This window comes from Podarcis tiliguerta (assembly GCF_965153285.1).
Source record: "Podarcis tiliguerta genome assembly, chromosome: 2".
Classification (NCBI taxonomy): Eukaryota; Metazoa; Chordata; class Lepidosauria; order Squamata; family Lacertidae; genus Podarcis; species Podarcis tiliguerta.
In genome coordinates, this window is record NC_139535.1 from 52,867,053 (window position 1) to 52,886,280 (window position 19,228).

General features: G+C 40.3%; 4 protein-coding genes across 4 annotated transcripts in view; 3 read left to right on the forward strand and 1 right to left on the reverse strand.

Annotated features, from left to right (window-relative positions):
* The window catches only part of LOC310672388 (taste receptor type 2 member 40-like), a 154,737-nt gene extending 148,830 nt beyond the window's left edge, over nucleotides 1-5,907 (forward strand). Inside the window, exon 2 of the mRNA XM_083429545.1 lies at nucleotides 3,615-5,907. Coding sequence (XP_083285671.1) covers nucleotides 4,759-5,670 — 912 coding nt within the window. The 5' untranslated portion in view covers nucleotides 3,615-4,758 and the 3' untranslated portion in view covers nucleotides 5,671-5,907. The remainder of the gene's footprint in view (nucleotides 1-3,614) is intronic.
* Nucleotides 1-19,228, reverse strand: part of APEH (acylaminoacyl-peptide hydrolase) — a 66,461-nt gene that overhangs the window by 9,088 nt on the left and 38,145 nt on the right. The window contains exon 44 of the mRNA XM_083427002.1: nucleotides 19,022-19,128. Coding sequence (XP_083283128.1) covers nucleotides 19,022-19,128 — 107 coding nt within the window. The remainder of the gene's footprint in view (nucleotides 1-19,021; nucleotides 19,129-19,228) is intronic.
* Nucleotides 1-19,228, forward strand: part of LOC310672389 (taste receptor type 2 member 39-like) — a 185,994-nt gene that overhangs the window by 6,536 nt on the left and 160,230 nt on the right. The window lies entirely within an intron of this gene.
* LOC310672869 (taste receptor type 2 member 7-like) lies at nucleotides 12,151-13,556 on the forward strand (the record flags this gene model as incomplete). The annotated part of the gene is made up of 1 exon (XM_083430522.1): nucleotides 12,151-13,556. Exon 1 carries the CDS (start codon nucleotides 12,645-12,647, stop codon nucleotides 13,554-13,556), a length of 912 nt encoding a protein of 303 aa, XP_083286648.1. The 5' UTR covers nucleotides 12,151-12,644.

A 19,228-nucleotide genomic window follows, 5' to 3' on the forward strand; every position in this document is an offset into this window, starting at 1 on the left:
TCTGTATGATCAGTTCTTTGCATATTGTTTCTCCTTCACTGTATACCAAATGTCTCTCCCTCAACATTGTGTAAAATTGCATTTTCTGTGTGCTCAAATCACACATTCTTTCTTCAACATTAGTCTACATTTTCTCCTGCCTTATATGAAAGTTATTATCCAAATCCCAAGAGACAACTGAAGCACAGAGGAAATGCAAGAATTAGACTTTTCAGGCATCTAGATGTAGATACTGCCATCTTTCTTTCTTCTTCTACAGCATTTCACATCCATCTTTGGATATGTTGTTGTTTAATCTAGTCATGTCTGACTCTTCGTGATCCCATGGACCAGAGCACGCCAGGCACTCCTGTCTTCCACTGCCTCCCACTGTTTGGTCAGACTCATGTTGGTAGCTTCAAGAACACTGTCCAACCATCTCATCCTCTGTCATCCCCTTCTCCTTGTGCCCTCAATCTTTCCCAACATCAGGGTCTTTTCCAGGGAGTCTTCTCTTCTCATGAGGTGGCCAAAGTATTGGAGCCTCAGCTTCATGATCTGTCCTTCCAGTGAGCACTCAGGGCTGATTTCCTTAAGAATGGAGAAGTTTGATCTTCTTGCAGTCCATGGGACTCTCAAGAGTTTCCTCCAGCACCATAATTCAAAAGCATCAATTATTCAGCGAGCAGCCTTCTTTATGGTCCAGCTCTCACTTCCATACATCACTACTGGGAAAACCATAGCTTTAACTATACGGACCTTTATCGGCAAGGTGATATCTCTGCTTTTTAAGATGCTGTCTAGGTTTGTCATTGCTTTTCTCCCAAGAAGCAGGCATCTTTTAATCTCGTGACTGCGGTCACTATCTGCAGTGATCATGGAACCCAAGAAAGTAAAATCTCTCACTGCCTCCATTTCTTCCCCTTCTATTTGCCAGGAGGTGATGGGACCAGTGGCCATGATCGTTCTTTTTTTGATGTTGAGCTTCAGACCATATTTTGCGCTCTCCTCTTTCACCCTCATTAAAAGGTTCTTTAATGCTTCCTCACTTTCTGCCATCAAGGTTGTGTCATCAGCATATATGAGGTTGTTGATATTTCTTCCGGCAATCTTAATTCCGGCTTGGGATTCATCCAGTCCAGCCTTTCGCATATAACTTAAATAAGGAGGGAGACAATATACAGCCTTGTTGTGCTCTTTTCCCAATTTTGAACCAATCAGTTACCAGTATTCCATATCCAGTTGCTTTTTGCCCCACATAGAGATTTCTCAGGAGACAGATGAGCTGATCAGGCACTCCCATTTCTTTAAGAACTTGCCATAGTTTGCTGTGGTCGACACAGTCAAATGCTTTTGCATAGTCAATGAAGCAAAAGTAGATGTTTTTCTGGAACTGTTTATCTTTCTCCATAATCCAGCACATGTTTGCGATTTGGTCTCCGGTTCCTCTGCCCCTTCGAAATCCAGCTTGCACTTCTGGGAGTTCTCAGTCCACATACTGCTTAAGCCTGCCTTGTAGAATTTTAATCCTTAAACCTGTTCCTCACCTCCACTGATCTTTGGATATACCCCTCTTCAAGTTCTCTCCATCACTTTCTGTTGTTTGCTTCCTGCATCCACATAAGCTCTGCTGTTAGTTTTGGATGGCCCAACCATCACATAGGTCTTTTTATTATTATTATCTTTATTGAGTTTATAAACAAAGAAAATAATAATCAGAAAGAAAATACAAATAGCAAAGGATTTCCCATATAGGAAAAAGGTAGCATTTAAGTTTACAAACTGCTCAAATCTATGTTCCAGTTCAATTAATCGTAGCTACCTACATATAATTTAACATGCCTATATACAGTGGAACAAACAGAAATAAAAAGAAATGTGAACACTTCCGATTAAGTCCATAATACTCTTCCTGCTGTAACCATTAGATCCAAACATCGTCTTCCTACTTATATCCATTATTTAATTTCGTTATTATTGTTTTTTGTATTAATACCATATGTTGTTACTCATTCTTCTAATGTCAGAAAGCCTCTACTATTGCAGTATCCTTGGAGATATTCTCTTGCCATTTTCCATTCCTTGTCTACCTCCTTTTCGGAGGCTCCTCTCACTGGTTCCATTTTTTCCGCTAACATTAGATATTCTACCAGTTTAGCTTGCCATTCTATCTTGGTTGGTGGTGTTTCCCTTTTCCAATTTCTGGCTATTAGATTCCTGGCGGTGGTGATTGCATACATTGACTGCGGTCTTATTTTGTTTTTAATATCAGATGTCATTATGCCTAAAAGAAATATTTCTGGTTTCTTAGAGAACATAGGTGGTCTGTAGGGTCACCATACTAACACTGCTTTAGTCCATTGGCCTGAATCGTCTCTGGCCACATGACCTGCCCACTTTAGCTTCATGGCCTTTTCCATTAGAACCACAACTTTCAGTCTTTTTTGTACCCAATTATTAGTTTTTCTATCTTTTAATGATATTCCTAACATTGTGAGTCCTGTGGCATGTTGTATTATTCTTTAAATTTTCATGTTTCTTTGTGTGTCCAGTTCTTCATAACACATCACAGCTAATATGCACATACAGTGGTACATCGGGTTACAGACACTTCAGGTTACAGACTCCGCTAACCCAGAAATAGTACCTCAGGTTAAGAACTTTGCTTCAGGATGAGAACAGAAATCGTGTGGCGGCAGCGGGAGGCCCCATTAGCTAAAGTGGTACCTCAGGTTAAGAAGAGTTTCAGGTTAAGAACGGACCTCCGGAACGAATTAAGTTCTTAACCTGAGGTACCACTGTATTGAACACTTTAGCTTTTGAGTCTAAATAAATATTTTTATTTTTCATTTGATTCTTTGTTCAGTTATTCCAGCATTTCTTGTAGTTCTTGTCGACTTTTCATTATTACAACACCTGCATATCATAGAAAATTTAGATATCTTCTGTTAACACAGATTCCTTTTTTTTTTTTACCACTGCAGCTTTTAATACACCTTCCAAGGTGAATGTAAATAGCTTAGGTGAGTGTAGTTTAGGTGGTAAGCTAACTTCTTGCCTTAGGCCTCTTTTTAAAGGTACTGGGTGGGTCTTCACATGGAGATGATATGTTGCTGTTGCCTTATTTCCTATTTTCTTGCAATAGCTGGTTATATCTGCTGTCAAATCTGCAGTTTTGTATCCCTCACTGTATAGCCCAGGTTTCGATTGTATTGAAGGCTCTCTTTTTTGGAATAGATGAATCCAGCGTAAACAGGGATATTATATCCATTACATTTCCCTAACAATATTTTCATAGTTAATAGATGATCTGCTGTCACCTTAAGTCTACTTAATCCCCAGCGGCAATTACAGGAATGCAAATAAAGAATAGATATAGTTACCACTGTGCTTTATCAGGGACCCATATTTACATTTCACTTTCGGTAAATAGTTGTAAACATACCTAAGTGCTTTTTAAGCAGGTGTGGTGAATCTCCAGATATTGCTGAATTACACCTCCCATCACCCCTGAACAAAGCTAGTTGGTGGGATCTGTAGCTCAGAAACATCTGGAGGCCATAGGTTTCTCCTTCCTGCACAAAAAAATAAAAAAGCCTATCGTTATCTGAAAGATAAACACATCAATTACCTAGATGTCTATGTACGCCCACCTAAGAATAAGCCCATATAACGTAATAGGATTAACTTCCAAGTAGACATTCAGTGAATGGTGGGTGATAAAAACTGCCAATAAATAAACTGAGTTGGACTGTGTCTGTTGACTCAGTATAAGTATAAGATCTTGGCATGGGCAGCATCCTTGAGCACTGTAAATTTCTTTACTCAGGATGACAAGTATTGAGGCCCTTTGGCAAAAACTAAAAAGAAGAAATGAAAGCACCTGATAGTATTAAAAGCTTGTTTCACATTTTGTGTGTCCTACAGGACAGTGCAGGGTTGAGGTTGATTTAAGCATCAATAGGCATTCAGCATATTCAGTAAGTCAGCTGAGAACTGGTCACCAAAATATATGCTTCTGTAGTTTAACTATACACTACTCCAAATAAGTAGAAATGCTTCTGGTAAAGCTTAAAAAAGTATAAGAGTGTTTTACCATAGGCCTCTGAGCCAGCCTTGCTACTATGACTGTCCCATGCTGGTTTCTAGCTTGCCTTGTCCATTGTGCATCTTATCATGAAGAAGAAACAATATTTCGGGGGAGCGTGTGAGGAGATGAGCAACTAGGAACTAGGAAGGTAAACTGCACTGACAAGGGCTGTACAAGCTTTTGGTTTGGGGCCTGAGAATTTGCTTATGATCTGGGAGCAAATATAAGAATTGGCTGTGAAGTTCCTGGAAACCAAAATGAGGGGGACCTGAGGGTAAGCAAGCCAGCTAACATCTTCCAAATGTGGTTTACAGAGGCGGATTATTCCTTGCTTCAACAGCGGTATTTCCAGCTCCTGTTATTCTTTAAGTGAGCAGTAAAATCTGGGCCATAAAGGGGTTGCCTATGGCTAACTTTCTTATTCACATAAACACCAAATTGAAGCAATAATCCTGATACATACAAAGTTGTGTGACAGGAAGCCCTTCTATATAGTTAGTATCAACACCACTACCCCAGATAAAAGAATTATGGAAATTGGTAGTTTGACACACAGTTCATTTGCATAGTTCCCAATACATTAAAAAGCATGTCGCTGATCTGCTACCACATTTGCACTCTCCATTTGAACTCAACAATTTTGGCTGGCAAACGACTACCTATACAGCAATCTGCAAGAATCCGGAAAAATGCCTTCTTCCCAAATCATTGCCTTTCTGATGGTTGTAATCGACATGGCCCTCTCTGGGTTCATCTCCAATAGCTTTATAACTGCAGTGATGGTTGCTGAATGGGCTAAATGCAGGACCCTTGATGCCAAGGAACAACTTCTTCTGTCCATGGGAACGTCCAGTATCTGTGCCACAGTTTTGATGATTCCAGCAATAATCATTTACTACTTAAAGTTGGAGTTCAACCACATAATGATGAGAATGATTCATGTCTTTGTAAGCTGTGTCATATTCTTCCGATACTGGCTCCTTGCCTGGTTCTGCGTCTTCTATTGCATCAAGATAGTGAACAGCACCCACTCCCTCTTCCTTTGGTGCAAGCTGAGGATATCACACCTGGTGCCCTGGCTTCTTGCAGTATCCCTAGCTGCCTCCTTGCTCTTTTCTGTCTATGCATTTCATAATATCTCAGTGCAACATCAGAACACCACAACAGCCAACGTAACAAACATGACTCAAGGATACTCATGGATAGAAACTGGCAGTTCTTTACAACTCTTCTTTTTAATTACTGGTTCAAGCTGTCCTCTTCTTGTGACTTTACTTTGCTCCATCATGGTTGTAGCCTCGCTCTGCAGACATATCTGCAATATGACAGGTAAAGGAGCCAGTTTCAGGAGCCGCCAAACAGAAGCTCATATCAAGGCAGCTGGGACAGTGCTCTCCTTCCTGATCATTTATGTCGCTTTTTACATAGCACACCTATTGATTGCATTTCGATACTTTGAAAAATCAGAACAGAGATTTGGTTCAATAATGTGTTCAGTGGTGCAGCTGATGTGCCCCTCTGCTCACGGTATCCTCCTGGTGTTTGTTAATCCCAAACTCAAGCAGGCAGCTACCCAGATTCTTTCAGGAGCAAAGCCTTAAAAAATATCACAGGTATCTTAAATGTCATAATTGTCATGTAGTTTGCCCTAGGTTGCTTTTTTTGGTGTGTGTGTTTTTTTAAGGTAAAGAGCTGACACTGAAGGGCATGGGGAAGCTGGACTGGGACTATGGTATGGTGACAGGTGGATTCAATCTTTTGCTTCCCACAGTTTCCAGTCAGCAAGCAAGCAAACCTCAAATTTAATCTGATCCTCAACATTTCATCCACCTTAAAGAGAACTTTATCCTAGCACTGGTTGACTGAATGATTCCATTATTATTATTATTATTATTATTATTATTATTAATTGAATTTATATACCACCCTATACCTGGGGGTCTCAGGGCGGTTCACAGAATAAAATCAAGATATAAAACCACAAAATACCTAATAAAAATAAAACAACAATCCAATAGTGCCCCCCCATCATCCTGTGAATCTTGAACACTTTGTAACGGCATTTTAAACATATAATACTCTATCTTTGAAATGATGCATAGGTAACAACACTGGGTCACTGTTTTGAAACTGTGGTTAATGCAAACTCACAATTGTGGACCTTTAGGTTTTCAGACTATTAGGACATCTACAAATTGTTTTTGAAATACAGGGGCGCCACCAGGTAGCGCGTTGGAAGATGGCCGATAATAACATCTCTCTGACCCATACGAGGTAATTAAGGGGCTGCTATGGGAAGTATGCAGTCTTCCTACCCCCCCAGGAGACGGGGGCGCTGCCTTGCCAGCGGTGTTCACAATGCACCCCCTGATCCGAGAGATGGGGGTGCCGAACACTTGGCACGAGCCCTCGGTGAAGTCAGATCTTCCTGACGCCGATTCCAATTAGCGCATGCTGGTTGCTTCAGCTCGGAATTATAATTGGAAACATATGATTGGAATGAAGCTGAAGCACATACATCAAGTAATGCTCGAGAGATAAGACTGCTGATTAATGGATCTCTGTGACCGGGAGTGACGGGTGGATAAGTAAATCTTCTGATGAATCACCACTAGGAGACTGTATGTTTGGAATGAAGGGGGGGTGGAGGAAAAAACTTTTTTTTTCTTTGCACGATGTGATATTAATAATCCTTCACCCCAGATAGAAATAAGATCGTTGCATTTTTATTAATCACAAGCAGGAATTCAAGAACTGTGTGGGATGGATTATAACAGGAGAGAGGATTGGTGAACGGTGAGAAAGACGAAAACTTTTATGACGCAGTTAAAAAATGGCGTCTTGCCAAGACAGGCTTGCTGGAGAAAGAAGGACAGGGGGAGGAGAATCAGGATCGTTCGAAAGAGAAGGAATGTTGGAACGCAAGCTTGACCTGACAGAGCCTCCTGATTCATTTGATTTATTTGGCAAGCCTGAGAAAAGTAAAGGACAGACCGAAGATTAATTTTTATTTTATTTTATGGAAGTGTTGAACAGAGGCTGTCCCCGAGCGATATGATCTTTGGAGAGTACAAAACCCACACAGAGGATGCCTGTTTTCAATCTGCTTGTGAAAATTATCAGAGATCGCAAAGAAAGGAATATACGATAACAACAAGAAGAGAAAGAAAGTAATAAAGGACTATCTGGATTGAACTGGATAGAAATATCTAATTAAAGCATTAATATAAGTGATGTTTGGACTCGTTCAGAGTTTTGGACTCGTGCGGAGCTTGATGTATGGGTACCCCCAACAAAATTTTAAATTTGGCTGTATAATTTGGAACTAATGTGATTTGGATAATGTCATGTGATTGGCCTGTTAATAAAAATTAATTTTTTTAAAAAAATTGTTTTTGAAATACTGACATTGCAGCAATTGACACATACGAAAAGAAGAAACAGATGAAATGCTTGTATAGTCGTGATAATTCTATGTATTGCTTTGGACTTCTAAAAATCATTTCTTTAGCAAATGCTGTGCCCACCTACTGCATCCTTGTGGTGTTTGCCCTCCTAGGTGTGTGACATCATACTGGGTTCATAAGGAAAGGGTTAACTAATTGTAAAATGACTAACCAATGGGAACCCAAGGGAAGTGAGTTAGTTAGAGTTAGGGTGGTTGAGAAGACAGTCTGGAGTTAGAAGAGACGGACTTCTAGAAGAAACGGAACACAGTCTTTAAAAAAAGACTTCCTCTAAACAGCTATGTCTGAGAAAGAACATACAAGATTTGAAAGTTTGCAACCTACTTTGTAGGCATAATAGTGCAACCGAAAACAAACTATGGTTTCCACTGTGTACTGCAGCCGCCATTTGGAATTTACTTAGGAATGCAACGCATATGCATATCAAGTTTAATAACATAACTAGGCTACGCAACACTTCCACGCTATATAGTACATCCATACTTTGATTTTGCACTTCACTACCTGTTTCTTGTTACAGCATGTCAAGTAAAAAAATGTAAAGTTCCTGAAGTATGTGCCTTATTATACCAATAAAAAACATACATCTTTTTCCAGTTCTGAACAAGTCTCTTAATCATTTCCTTCCCTTCATTAACCCCTATATAACTTGTAAGCTTCCCCATTACTTCCTATTAATAATTTTTCAATTCCCACTCAGTCATGTTTGGCATCCGAGCCTTTCCCCAATATTTTGCATACCATGATTTTGTAGTAAATAAGCATATAAGACAGGGGTGGCCAACCTCTTTGGACCAGTTGAGCACATTTTGAATTTTGAGAGTGCTGAGGGTGCCTGTCACAAAATGGCTGCCACACACGTAACACAAAATTAGTGTGTACAGTCATTGCTGCTCCCCTGTCCACCAGAATACCTCAAATTTATCATGGGAAGTCAGTGCGGAGTTACAAATCAAGAACCCTGTTTTATTCCATGCCAATCCTAAACCAAAGCCTAGGCTGCCATCCTGCACCTACTTACCTGGGAGTTAGCCCCATTAAACACAAGAAGAAATACTTCTGAATAAGACATGTACACCATTGTACTTTAAGCTAACTATACAATTAATTCTAAACGAGTGCCTGTTCTAAACGAGTGCCTGGACAACAGTTCCCGCACCTATAGAAATGTCTTAAGGTTCATTGCAATGTTTTGCATTTGCTATTTGAGGAGGGGATTCTTTAACACCTAGCTTCACTTACTGTGTAGTACTATTTGCAGAAAATAGCATGATCTTAGACAAAATCAACACAGGAAAAATGCATCCTGGTTGATAGGGAAAAAGAGTAGGGCAAATAGTGGAGATTCCAGGCATTCCAAGGACTCCTAGAAAAACAGAGCAGGAAAGGTACAGTAAAAGGGTGAGGGAGACAGCAGATCTTTAGAACCCCAGCAATTCCTGCTGCCTGGTACTCAAACAGTGGTTGTTGATATTTCTTCCAGCAATCTTAATTCCGGCTTGGGATTCATCCAGTCCAGCCTTTCGCATATAACTTAAATAAGGAGGGAGACAATATACAGCCTTGTCGTGCTCTTTTCCCAATTTTGAACTAATCAGTTACCGGTATACCATATCCAGTTGCTTTGTGTCCCACATAGAGATTTTTCAGGAGACAGATGAGCTGATCAGGCACTCCCATTTCTTTAAGAACTTGCCATAGTTTGCTGTGGTCGACACAGTCAAATGCTTTTGCATAGTCAATGAAGCAAAAGTAGATGTTTTTCTGGAACTCTCTAGCTTTCTCCATAATCCAGCACATGTTTGCGATTTGGTCTCCGGTTCCTCTGCCCCTTCGAAATGCAGCCTGCACTTCTGGGTGTTCTCAGTCCACGTACTGCTTAAGCCTGCCTTGTAGAATTTTAATCCTTAAACTTGTTCCTCACCTCCACTGATCTTTGGATATACCCCTCTTCAGGTTCTCTCCATCACTTTCTGTTGTTTGCTTCCTGCATCCACATAAGCTCTGCTGTTAGTTTTGGATGGTCCAACCATCACATAGGTCTTTTTTTAAAAAATTATCTTTATTGAGTTTATAAACAAAGAAAATAATAATCAGAAAGAAAATACAAATAGCAAAGGATTTCCCATAAAGGAAAAAAGTAGCATTTCAGTTTACAAACTGCTCAAATCTACGTTCCAGTTCAATTAATCGTAGCTACCTACATATAATTTAACATGCCTATATACAGTGAAACAAACAGAAATAAAAAGAAATGTGAACACTTCCGATTAAGTCCATAATACTCTTCCTGCTGTAACCATTAGATCCAAACACCGTCTTCCTACTTATATCCATAATTTAATTTCGTTATTATTGTTTTTTGTATTAATACCATATGTTGTTACTCATTCTTCTAATGTCAGAAAGCCTCTACTATTGCAGTATCCTTGGAGATATTCTCTCGCCATTTTCCATTCTTTGTCTACCTCCTTTTCTGAGGCTCCTCTCACTGGTTCCATTTTTTCCGCTAACATTAGATATTCTACCAGTTTTGCTTGCCATTCTGTCTTGGTTGGTGGTGTTTCCCTTTTCCAATTTCTGGCTATTAGATTCCTGGCGGTGGTGATTGCATACATGGACTGTGGTCTTATTTTGTTTTTAATATCAGATGTCATTATGCCTAAAAGAAATATTTCTGGTTTCTTAGAGAACATAGGTGGTCTGTAGGGTCACCATACTAACACTGCTTTATTCCATTGGCCTGAATAGTCTCTGGCCACATGACCTGCCCACTTTAGCTTCATGGCCTTTTCCATTACAACCACAACTTTCAGTCTTTTTTGTACCCAATTATTAGTTTTTCTAACTTTTAATGATATTCCTAACATTGTGAGTCCCGTGGCATGTTGTATTATTCTTTAAATTTTCATGTTTCTTTTTGTGTCCAGTTCTTCATAACACATCACAGCTAATATGCACATACAGTGGTACATCGGGTTACAGACGCTTCGGGTTACAGACTCCGCTAACCCAGAAATAGTACCTCAGGTTAAGAACTTTGCTTCAGGATGAGAACAGAAATCATGTGGCGGCAGTGGGAGGCCCCATTAGCTAAAGTGGTATCTCAGGTTAAGAAGAGTTTCAGGTTAAGAACGGACCTCCGGAACAAATTAAGTTCTTAACCTGAGGTACCACTGTATTGAACACTTTAGCTTTTGAGTCTAAAGAAATATTTTTATTTTTCATTTGATTCTTTGTTCAGTTATTCCAGCATTTCTTGTAGTTCTTGTCAACTTTTCATTATTACAACACCTGCATATCATAGAAAATTTAGATATCTTCTGTTAACACAGATTCCTTTTTTTTTTTTTTACCACTGCAGCTTTTAATACACCTTCCAAGGTGAATGTAAATAGCTTAGGTGAGTGTAGTTTAGGTGGTAAGCTAACTTCTTGCCTTAGGCCTCTTTTTAAAGGTACTGGGTGGGTCTTCACATGGAGATGATATGTTGCTGTTGCCTTATTTACTATTTTCTTGCAATAGCTGGTTATATCTGCTGTCAAATCTGCAGTTTTGTATCACCCACTGTATAGCCCAGGTTTCGATTGTATTGAAGGCTCTCTTTTTTGAAATAGATGAATCCAGCGTAAACAGGGATATTATATCCATTACATTTCCCTAACAATATTTTCATAGTTAATAGATGATCTGCTGTCACCTTAAGTCTACTTAATCCCCAGCGGCAATTACAGGAATGCAAATAAAGAATGGATATAGTTACCACTGTACTTTATCAGGGACCCATATTTACATTTCACTTTCGGTAAATAGTTGTAAACAAACCTAAGTGCTTTTTAAGCAGGTGTGGTGAGCCTCCAGATATTGCTGAGTTACACCTCCCATCACCCCTGAACAAAGCTAGTTGGTGGGATCTGTAGCTCAGAAACATCTGGAGGCTATAGGTTTCTCCTTCCTGCACAAAAGAATAAAAAAAGCCTATCATAATCTGAAAGATAAACACATCAATTACCTAGATGTCTATGTACGCCCACCTAAGAATAAGCCCATATAACGTAATAGGATTAACTTTCAAGTAGACATATTCAGTGAATGGTGGGTGAGAAAAACTGCCAATAAATAAACTGAGTTGGACTGTGTCTGTTGACTCAGTATAAGTATAAGATCTTGGCATGGACAGCATCCTTGGGCACTGTAAATTTCTTTACTCAGGATGACAAGTATTGAGGCCCTTTGGCAAAAACTAAAAAGAAGAAATGAAAGCACCTGATAGTATTAAAAGCTTGTTTCACATTTTGCGTGTCCTACGGGACAGTGCAGGGTTGAGGTTGATCAATAGGCATTCAGCATATTCAGTAAGTCAGCTGAGAACTGGTCACCAAAATATATGCTTCCTTAGTTTAACTATACACTACTCCAACTAAGTAGAAATGCTTCTGGTAAAGCTTAAAAAAGTCCCATGCTGGTTTCTAGCTTGCCTCGTCCATTGTGCATCTTATCATGAAGAAGAAACAATATTTCGGGGGAGCGTGTGAGGAGATGAGCAACTAGGAACTAGGAAGGTAAACTGCACTGACAAGGGCTGTACAAGCTTTTGGTTTGGTTTGGGGCCTGAGAATTTGCTTATGATCTGGGAGCAAATATAAGAATTGGCTGTGAAGTTCCTGGAAACCAAAATGAGGGGGACCTGAGGGTAAGCAAGCCAGCTAACATCTTCCAAATGTGGTTTACGGAGGCGGATTATTCCTTGTTTCAACAGCGGTATTTCCAGCTCCTGTTATTCTTTAAGTGAGCAGTAAAATCTGGGCCACAAAGGGGTTGCCTATGGCTAACTTTCTTATTCACATAAACACCAAATTGAAGCAGCAATCCTGATACATACAAAGTTGTGTGACAGGAAGCCCTTCTATATAGTTAGTATCAACACCACTACCCCAGATAAAAGAATTATGGAAATTGGTAGTTTGACGCACAGTTCATTTGCATAGTTCCCAATGCATTAAAAAGCATGTCGCTGATCTGCTACCACACTTGCATCCTCCATTTGAACTCAACAACTTTGGCTGGCAAACGACTACCTATATAGCAATCTGCAAGAATCCGGAAATATGCCTTCTTCCCAAATCATTGCCTTTCTGGTGGTTGTAATTGACATGGCCCTCTGTGGGTTCATCTCCAATAGCTTTATAACTGCAGTGATGGTTGCTGAATGGGCTAAATGCAGAACCCTCGATGCCAAGGAACAACTTCTTCTGTCCATGGGAACGTCTAGTATCTGTGCCACAGTTTTGATGATTTCACCAATAATCAATTACTACTTAAAGCTGGAGTTCAACCACATAATGATGAGAATGATGAATGCCTTTGCAATCTGTGTCATATTCTTCCGATACTGGCTCCTTGCCTGGTTCTGCGTCTTCTATTGCATCAAGATAGTGAACAGCACCCACTCCCTCTTCCTTTGGTGCAAGCTGAGGATATCACACCTGGTGCCCTGGCTTCTTGCAGTATCTCTAGCTGCCTCCTCGCTCCTTTCTGCCTATGCATTTCATAATCTTTCAGTGCAACATCAGAACACCACAACAGCCAACGTAACAAACATGACTCAAGGATACTCATGGATAGAAAGTGGCAGTTCTTTACAACTCTTCTTTTTAATTACTGGTTCAAGCTGTCCCCTTCTTGTGACTTTACTTTGCTCCATCATGGTTGTAGCCTCGCTCTGCAGACATATCTGCAATATGACAGGTAAAGGAGCCAGTTTCAGGAGCCGCCAAACAGAAGCTCATATCAAGGCAGCTGGGACAGTGCTCTCCTTCCTGATCATTTATGTCGCTTTTTACATGGCACACCTATTGAATGTATTTCGATACTTTGAAAAATCAGAACAGAGATTTGGTTCAATAATGTGTTCAGTGGTGCAGCTAATGTGCCCCTCTGCTCACGGTATCCTCCTGGTATTTGTTAATCCCAAACTCAAGCAGGCAGCTACCCAGATTCTTTCAGGAGCAAAGCTTTAAAAAATATCACAGGTATCTTAAATGTCATAATTGTCATGTAGTTTGCCCTAGGTTGCTTTTTTTGGTGTGTGTGTGTGTTTTTTTAAGGTAAAGAGCTGACACTGAAGGGCATGGGGAAGCTGGACTGGGACTATGGTATGGTGACAGGTGGCTTCAATCTTTTGCTTCCCACAGTTTCCAGTCAGCAAGCAAGCAAACCTCAAATTTAATCTGATCCTCAACATTTCATCCACCTTAAAGAGAACTTTATCCTAGCACTGGTTGACTGAATGATTCTATTATTATTATTATTATTATTATTATTATTATTATTATTAATTGAATTTATATACCACCCTATACCTGGGGGTCTCAGGGCGGTTCACAGAATAAAATCAAGATATAAAACCACAAAATACCTAATAAAAATAAAACAACAATCCAATAGTGCCCCCTGTGAATCTTGAACACTTTGTAACGGCATTTTAAACATATAATACTCTATCTTTGAAATGATGCATAGGTAACAACACTGGGTCACTGTTTTCAAACTGTGGTTAATGCAAACTCACAACTGTGGACCTTTAGGTTTTCAGACTATTAGGACATCTACAAATTGTTTTTGAAATACAGGGGGGCCACCAGGTAGCATGTTGGAAGATGGCCGACAATAACATCTCTCTGACCCATACGAGGTAATTAAGGGGCTGCTATGGGAAGTATGCAGTCTTCCTACCCCCCCCCCCCAGGAGATGGGGGCACTGTCTTGCCAGCGGTGTTCACAATGCACCCCCTGATCCGAGAGATGGGGGTGCTGAACACTTGGCACGAGCCCTCGGTGAAGTCAGATCTTCCTGACGCCGATTCCAATTAGCGTGTGCTGGTTGCTTCAGCTCGGAATTATAATTGGAAACATACGATTGGAATGAAGCTGAAGCATATACATCAAGTAATGCTCGAGAGATAAGACTGCTTATTAATGGATCTCTGTGACCGGGAGTGACGGATGGATAAGTAAATCTTCTGATGAATCACCACTAGGAGACTGTATGTTTGGAATGAAGGGGGGGGGGGTGGAGGAAAAAACTTTTTTTTCTTTGCACGATGTGATATTAATAACCCTTCACCCCAGATAGAAATAAGATCGTTGTGTTTTTATTAATCACAAGCAGGAATTCAAGAACTGTGTGGGATGGATTATAACAGGAGAGAGGATTGGTGAACGGTGAGAAAGACGAAAACTTTTATGACGCAGTTAAAAAATGGCGTCTCGCCAAGACAGGCTTGCTGGAGAAAGAAGGACAGGGGGAGGAGAATCAGGATCGTTCGAAAGAGAAGGAATGTTGGAACGCAAGCTTGACCTGACAGAGCCTCCTGATTCATTTGATTTATTTGGCAAGCCTGAGAAAAGTAAAGGACAGACCGAAGATTAATTTTTATTTTATTTTATGGAAGTGTTGAACAGAGGCTGTCCCCGAGCGATATGATCTTTGGAGAGTACAAAACCCACACAGAGGATGCCTGTTTTCAATCTGCTTGTGAAAATTATCAGAGATCGCAAAGAAAGGAATATACGATAACAACAAGAAGAGAAAGAAAGTAATAAAGGACTATCTGGATTGAACTGGATAGAAATATCTAATTAAAGCATTAATATAAGTGATGTTTGGACTCGTTCAGAGTTTTGGACTTGTGTGGAGCTTGATGTATGGGTACCCCCAACAAAATTTAAAATTTAGCTGTATAATTTGGAACTAATGTGATTTGGATAATGTGATGTGATTGGCCTGTTAATAAAAATTAATTTTTTTAAAAAAATTGTTTTTGAAATACTGACATTGCAGCAATTGACACATATGAAAAGAAGAAACAGATGAAATGCTTGTATAGTCGTGATAATTCTATGTATTGCTTTGGACTTCTAAAAATCATTTCTTTAGCAAATGCTGTGCCCACCTACTGCATCCTTGTGGTGTTTGCCCTCCTAGGTGTGTGACATCATACTGGGTTCATAAGGAAAGGGTTAACTAATTGTAAAATGACTAACCAATGGGAACCCAAGGGAAGTGAGTTAGTTAGAGTTAGGGTGGTTGAGAAGACAGTCTGGAGTTAGAAGAGACGGACTTCTAGAAGAAACGGAACACAGTCTTTAAAAAAAGACTTCCTCTAAACAGCTATGTCTGAGAAAGAACATACAAGATTTGAAAGTTTGCAACCTACTTTGTAGGCATAATAGTGCAACCGAAAACAAACTATGGTTTCCACTGTGTACTGCAGCCGCCATTTGGAATTTACTTAGGAATGCAACGCATATGCATATCAAGTTTAATAACATAACTAGGCTACGCAACACTTCCACGCTATATAGTACATCCATACTTTGATTTTGCACTTCACTACCTGTTTCTTGTTACAGCATGTCAAGTAAAAAAATGTAAAGTTCCTGAAGTATGTGCCTTATTATACCAATAAAAAACATACATCTTTTTCCAGTTCTGAACAAGTCTCTTAATCATTTCCTTCCCTTCATTAACCCCTATATAACTTGTAAGCTTCCCCATTACTTCCTATTAATAAATTTTCAATTCCCACTCAGTCATGTTTGGCATCCGAGCCTTTCCCCAATATTTTGCATACCATGATTTTGTAGTAAATAAGCATATAAGACAGATGTTGCCAACCTCTTTGGACCAGTTGAGCACATTTTGAATTTTGAGAGTGCTGAGGGTGCCTGTCACAAAATGGCTGCCACACACGTAACACAAAATTAGTGTGTACAGTCATTGCTGCTCCCCTGTCCACCAGAATACCTCAAATTTATCATGGGAAGTCAGTGCGGAGTTACAGATCAAGAACCCTGTTTTATTCCATGCCAATCCTAAACCAAAGCCTAGGCTGCCATCCTGCACCTACTTACCTGGGAGTTAGCCCCAGGTAACACAAGGAGAAATACTTCTGAATAAGACATGTACACCATTGTACTTTAAGCTAACTATACAATTAATTCTAAACGAGTGCCTGGACAACAGTTCCCGCACCTACAGAAATGTCTTAGGGTTCATTGCAATGTTTTGCATTTGCTATTTGAGGAGGGGATTCTTTAACACCTAGCTTCACTTACTGTGTAGTACTATTTGCAGAAAATAACATGATCTTAGACAAAATCAACACAGGAAAAATGCATCCTGGTTGATAGGGAAAAAGAGTAGGGCAAATAGTGGAGATTCCAGGCATTCCAAGGACTCCTAGAAAAACAGAGCAGGAAAGGTACACTAAAAGGGTGAGGGAGACAGCAGATCTTTAGAACCCCAGCAATTCCTGCTGCCTGGGGCTCAAACAACTCACTTATCAATCATAACTCTAACTTCAATAATTAGAAACAATGACAAGCAGGAGAAGCCAGCCTCACTCATTTTACAGAAATCATTTAGAAGGGTACCTCCCCAGTTTGCTCCATAACTTCTTTCTAGGAGGGTTAGAGACATTCATTTTTTAAAAAAGAAGAAGCTCAGAGTCTGGGGACCTTGCTTGTAAGCACCAGTTACAGTCTTTGCAGGCACCATGGTTCCTGTGGGCAGTGGGCTGGCAACCCCACTATATGAAATCAATTCCTTTAGCTGTACATGGCCTTTTTTACAGGTTAGCAAAAACAGAACAGATTATAAAATGTAGTTTCATCCAAGTCCCACCCCCGCCTTATACTGTTATTTATGACCAAAATGTCTCCACACAGCTACCATATAGAAAAGTAACTCTGAAATGTTTTCTTTTATCCTTCCATATCTTCTCTCAGTTCAGTCCTTACTTCCCTTTGGTATTGATGCCTTGCAACCCAGCCACAGATATTTATTGCTGAAGTCCTCCATAATGTGCTTCTAGCACTAACAGATTATCTTGTACCTGTCCATTTAGCCTCTTTTGTAATGCAAGTTAGATGCTGAAGCTAGTCTTTCCAGATACAGAGTTGTTCAACTTTAGATCTGTTACATATTGCATCATTTTCCTGATACTACAATTTTGAAAGAAACTATGCCACACAGACATGCAAAAAATGATCTTAAGGAGCATCCAAAGTATGGACAATTGCTTAACTGAGTGAAAACTGATCAAAGTAGCAATAATATAGTGTACCTAGTACGCTTTGCATAGAGGGAATTTCTTCCCTTTGACTGAAAGGGTAGATACTGAAGAACCAGCACCATCTACTGGTTAGCTTGCTGCTTCTCCTGATAAGAAGCCTCATTTAGGCAGGACACAATGGGCAAAAGGAGGAAAGGATGGCATAGCTCAGGAGTCACCAACCTTTTTGGTCCTCTGGGAACATTGGGAATTATGAGAGAATGCCATCAGCACCACCCCCTCCAGTTGTTCTTTTCTACTTGTCACCTTCTCAAATCATTTCCCCTCACAACAGATGCACGGACACACACAGAGAGAGACTTCGCTTTCCTATGGGGTCTGGGTAAAAATCAGATCCAGTAGAATTAAAGCTGATCCTCTAGACTTCCCAGGATGATCTGTGCCTTGGATCCGTGGTTTTGTGCCATGGCAGGACTGGAAAGTTCCAGAGCTGTCATTTTCATGGTTCAATCAATGCAGACATACACAATGATGCTGGTGATGCTTAATTATATTATAAATTATGTCATTTCAAGAGGGTCAATTTTACTGTATTCAACTTGAAAATACATGTGTGTGCCTTTGCTCTCTGGCACTTAATTCTCTTTCTCTACTGACTCCTGCAGCACCCAATTTTCACCTCTCTGCCTCCTTCCTCCACCTGCTACCAGTTGCTCCACTGTCCTCCTCCTAGACTCCCAAATTGCTTTCTTTCCTCTCCTCTTAGTTATTCTGCTTACCATTCAGCCACTCAGGTACTGACCTGAGTCTAAGCATATACAGGAGGAAGTGAGAAGCATTACTCTTCTAGCTTCCCCATTCAATTCCATGCACTTTTCCAGAAGGGTGTGAAGGTAATCACTCTCACCACCTCAAGATGAATGGGGCAGCAAACCGAGGAAGGGCTCAGAAGCTTCATGAACATCAAGTGGAAGTGACTGAGGGTGTTATTCCACCAACAGCCACCAAGCCAGTGATCCCAAGCGTACTGTAGTCAAATATAGAGAAACCTTAATTCCCTGGTGTGTTCACTCTCCATATTTAAGAGAAGGCCTTGGCCAAACATAAGGAACAACACTGAGGAGAAACCAGAGCAGTTATGCATATGCAATGTGAAAAGCTTGGAAGAAGGGTCCTGGCATGTTTTGGGAACAGAAGGATTGCACAAGGAACACACACACTCCTCAAAGTACGCATGCTCTCAGATTTGGATTAGTTTTGCGAGAGACTTGTGTTCTACAAACACTGATTGTTTCAATACATTCTGGAAAAGAGAATAGCTCAGCTACCGGGCATGGGATTCCATTCAAGCAAAAGTGTGAAGATTGCTAACCCAAATATGTGGAAGGCAAAGGATGAGAACTCACTGCACAGGGATACCTCTGGCTCGCAGCACATGGTAATATTCCAGAGCTTGGTACGGAGACACTCGCCGGTCCTTGGCACCCACATACATCAGTAATGGTGTGTGCACCTGTAGGAGAAGGAGTGTGTGACTAACAAAAACAAGGCCCTGCTTCTTGCCTGGAGCCAAGTACCAAAATCTGCCTTTTCACTAAAGTAAAAAATAAAAA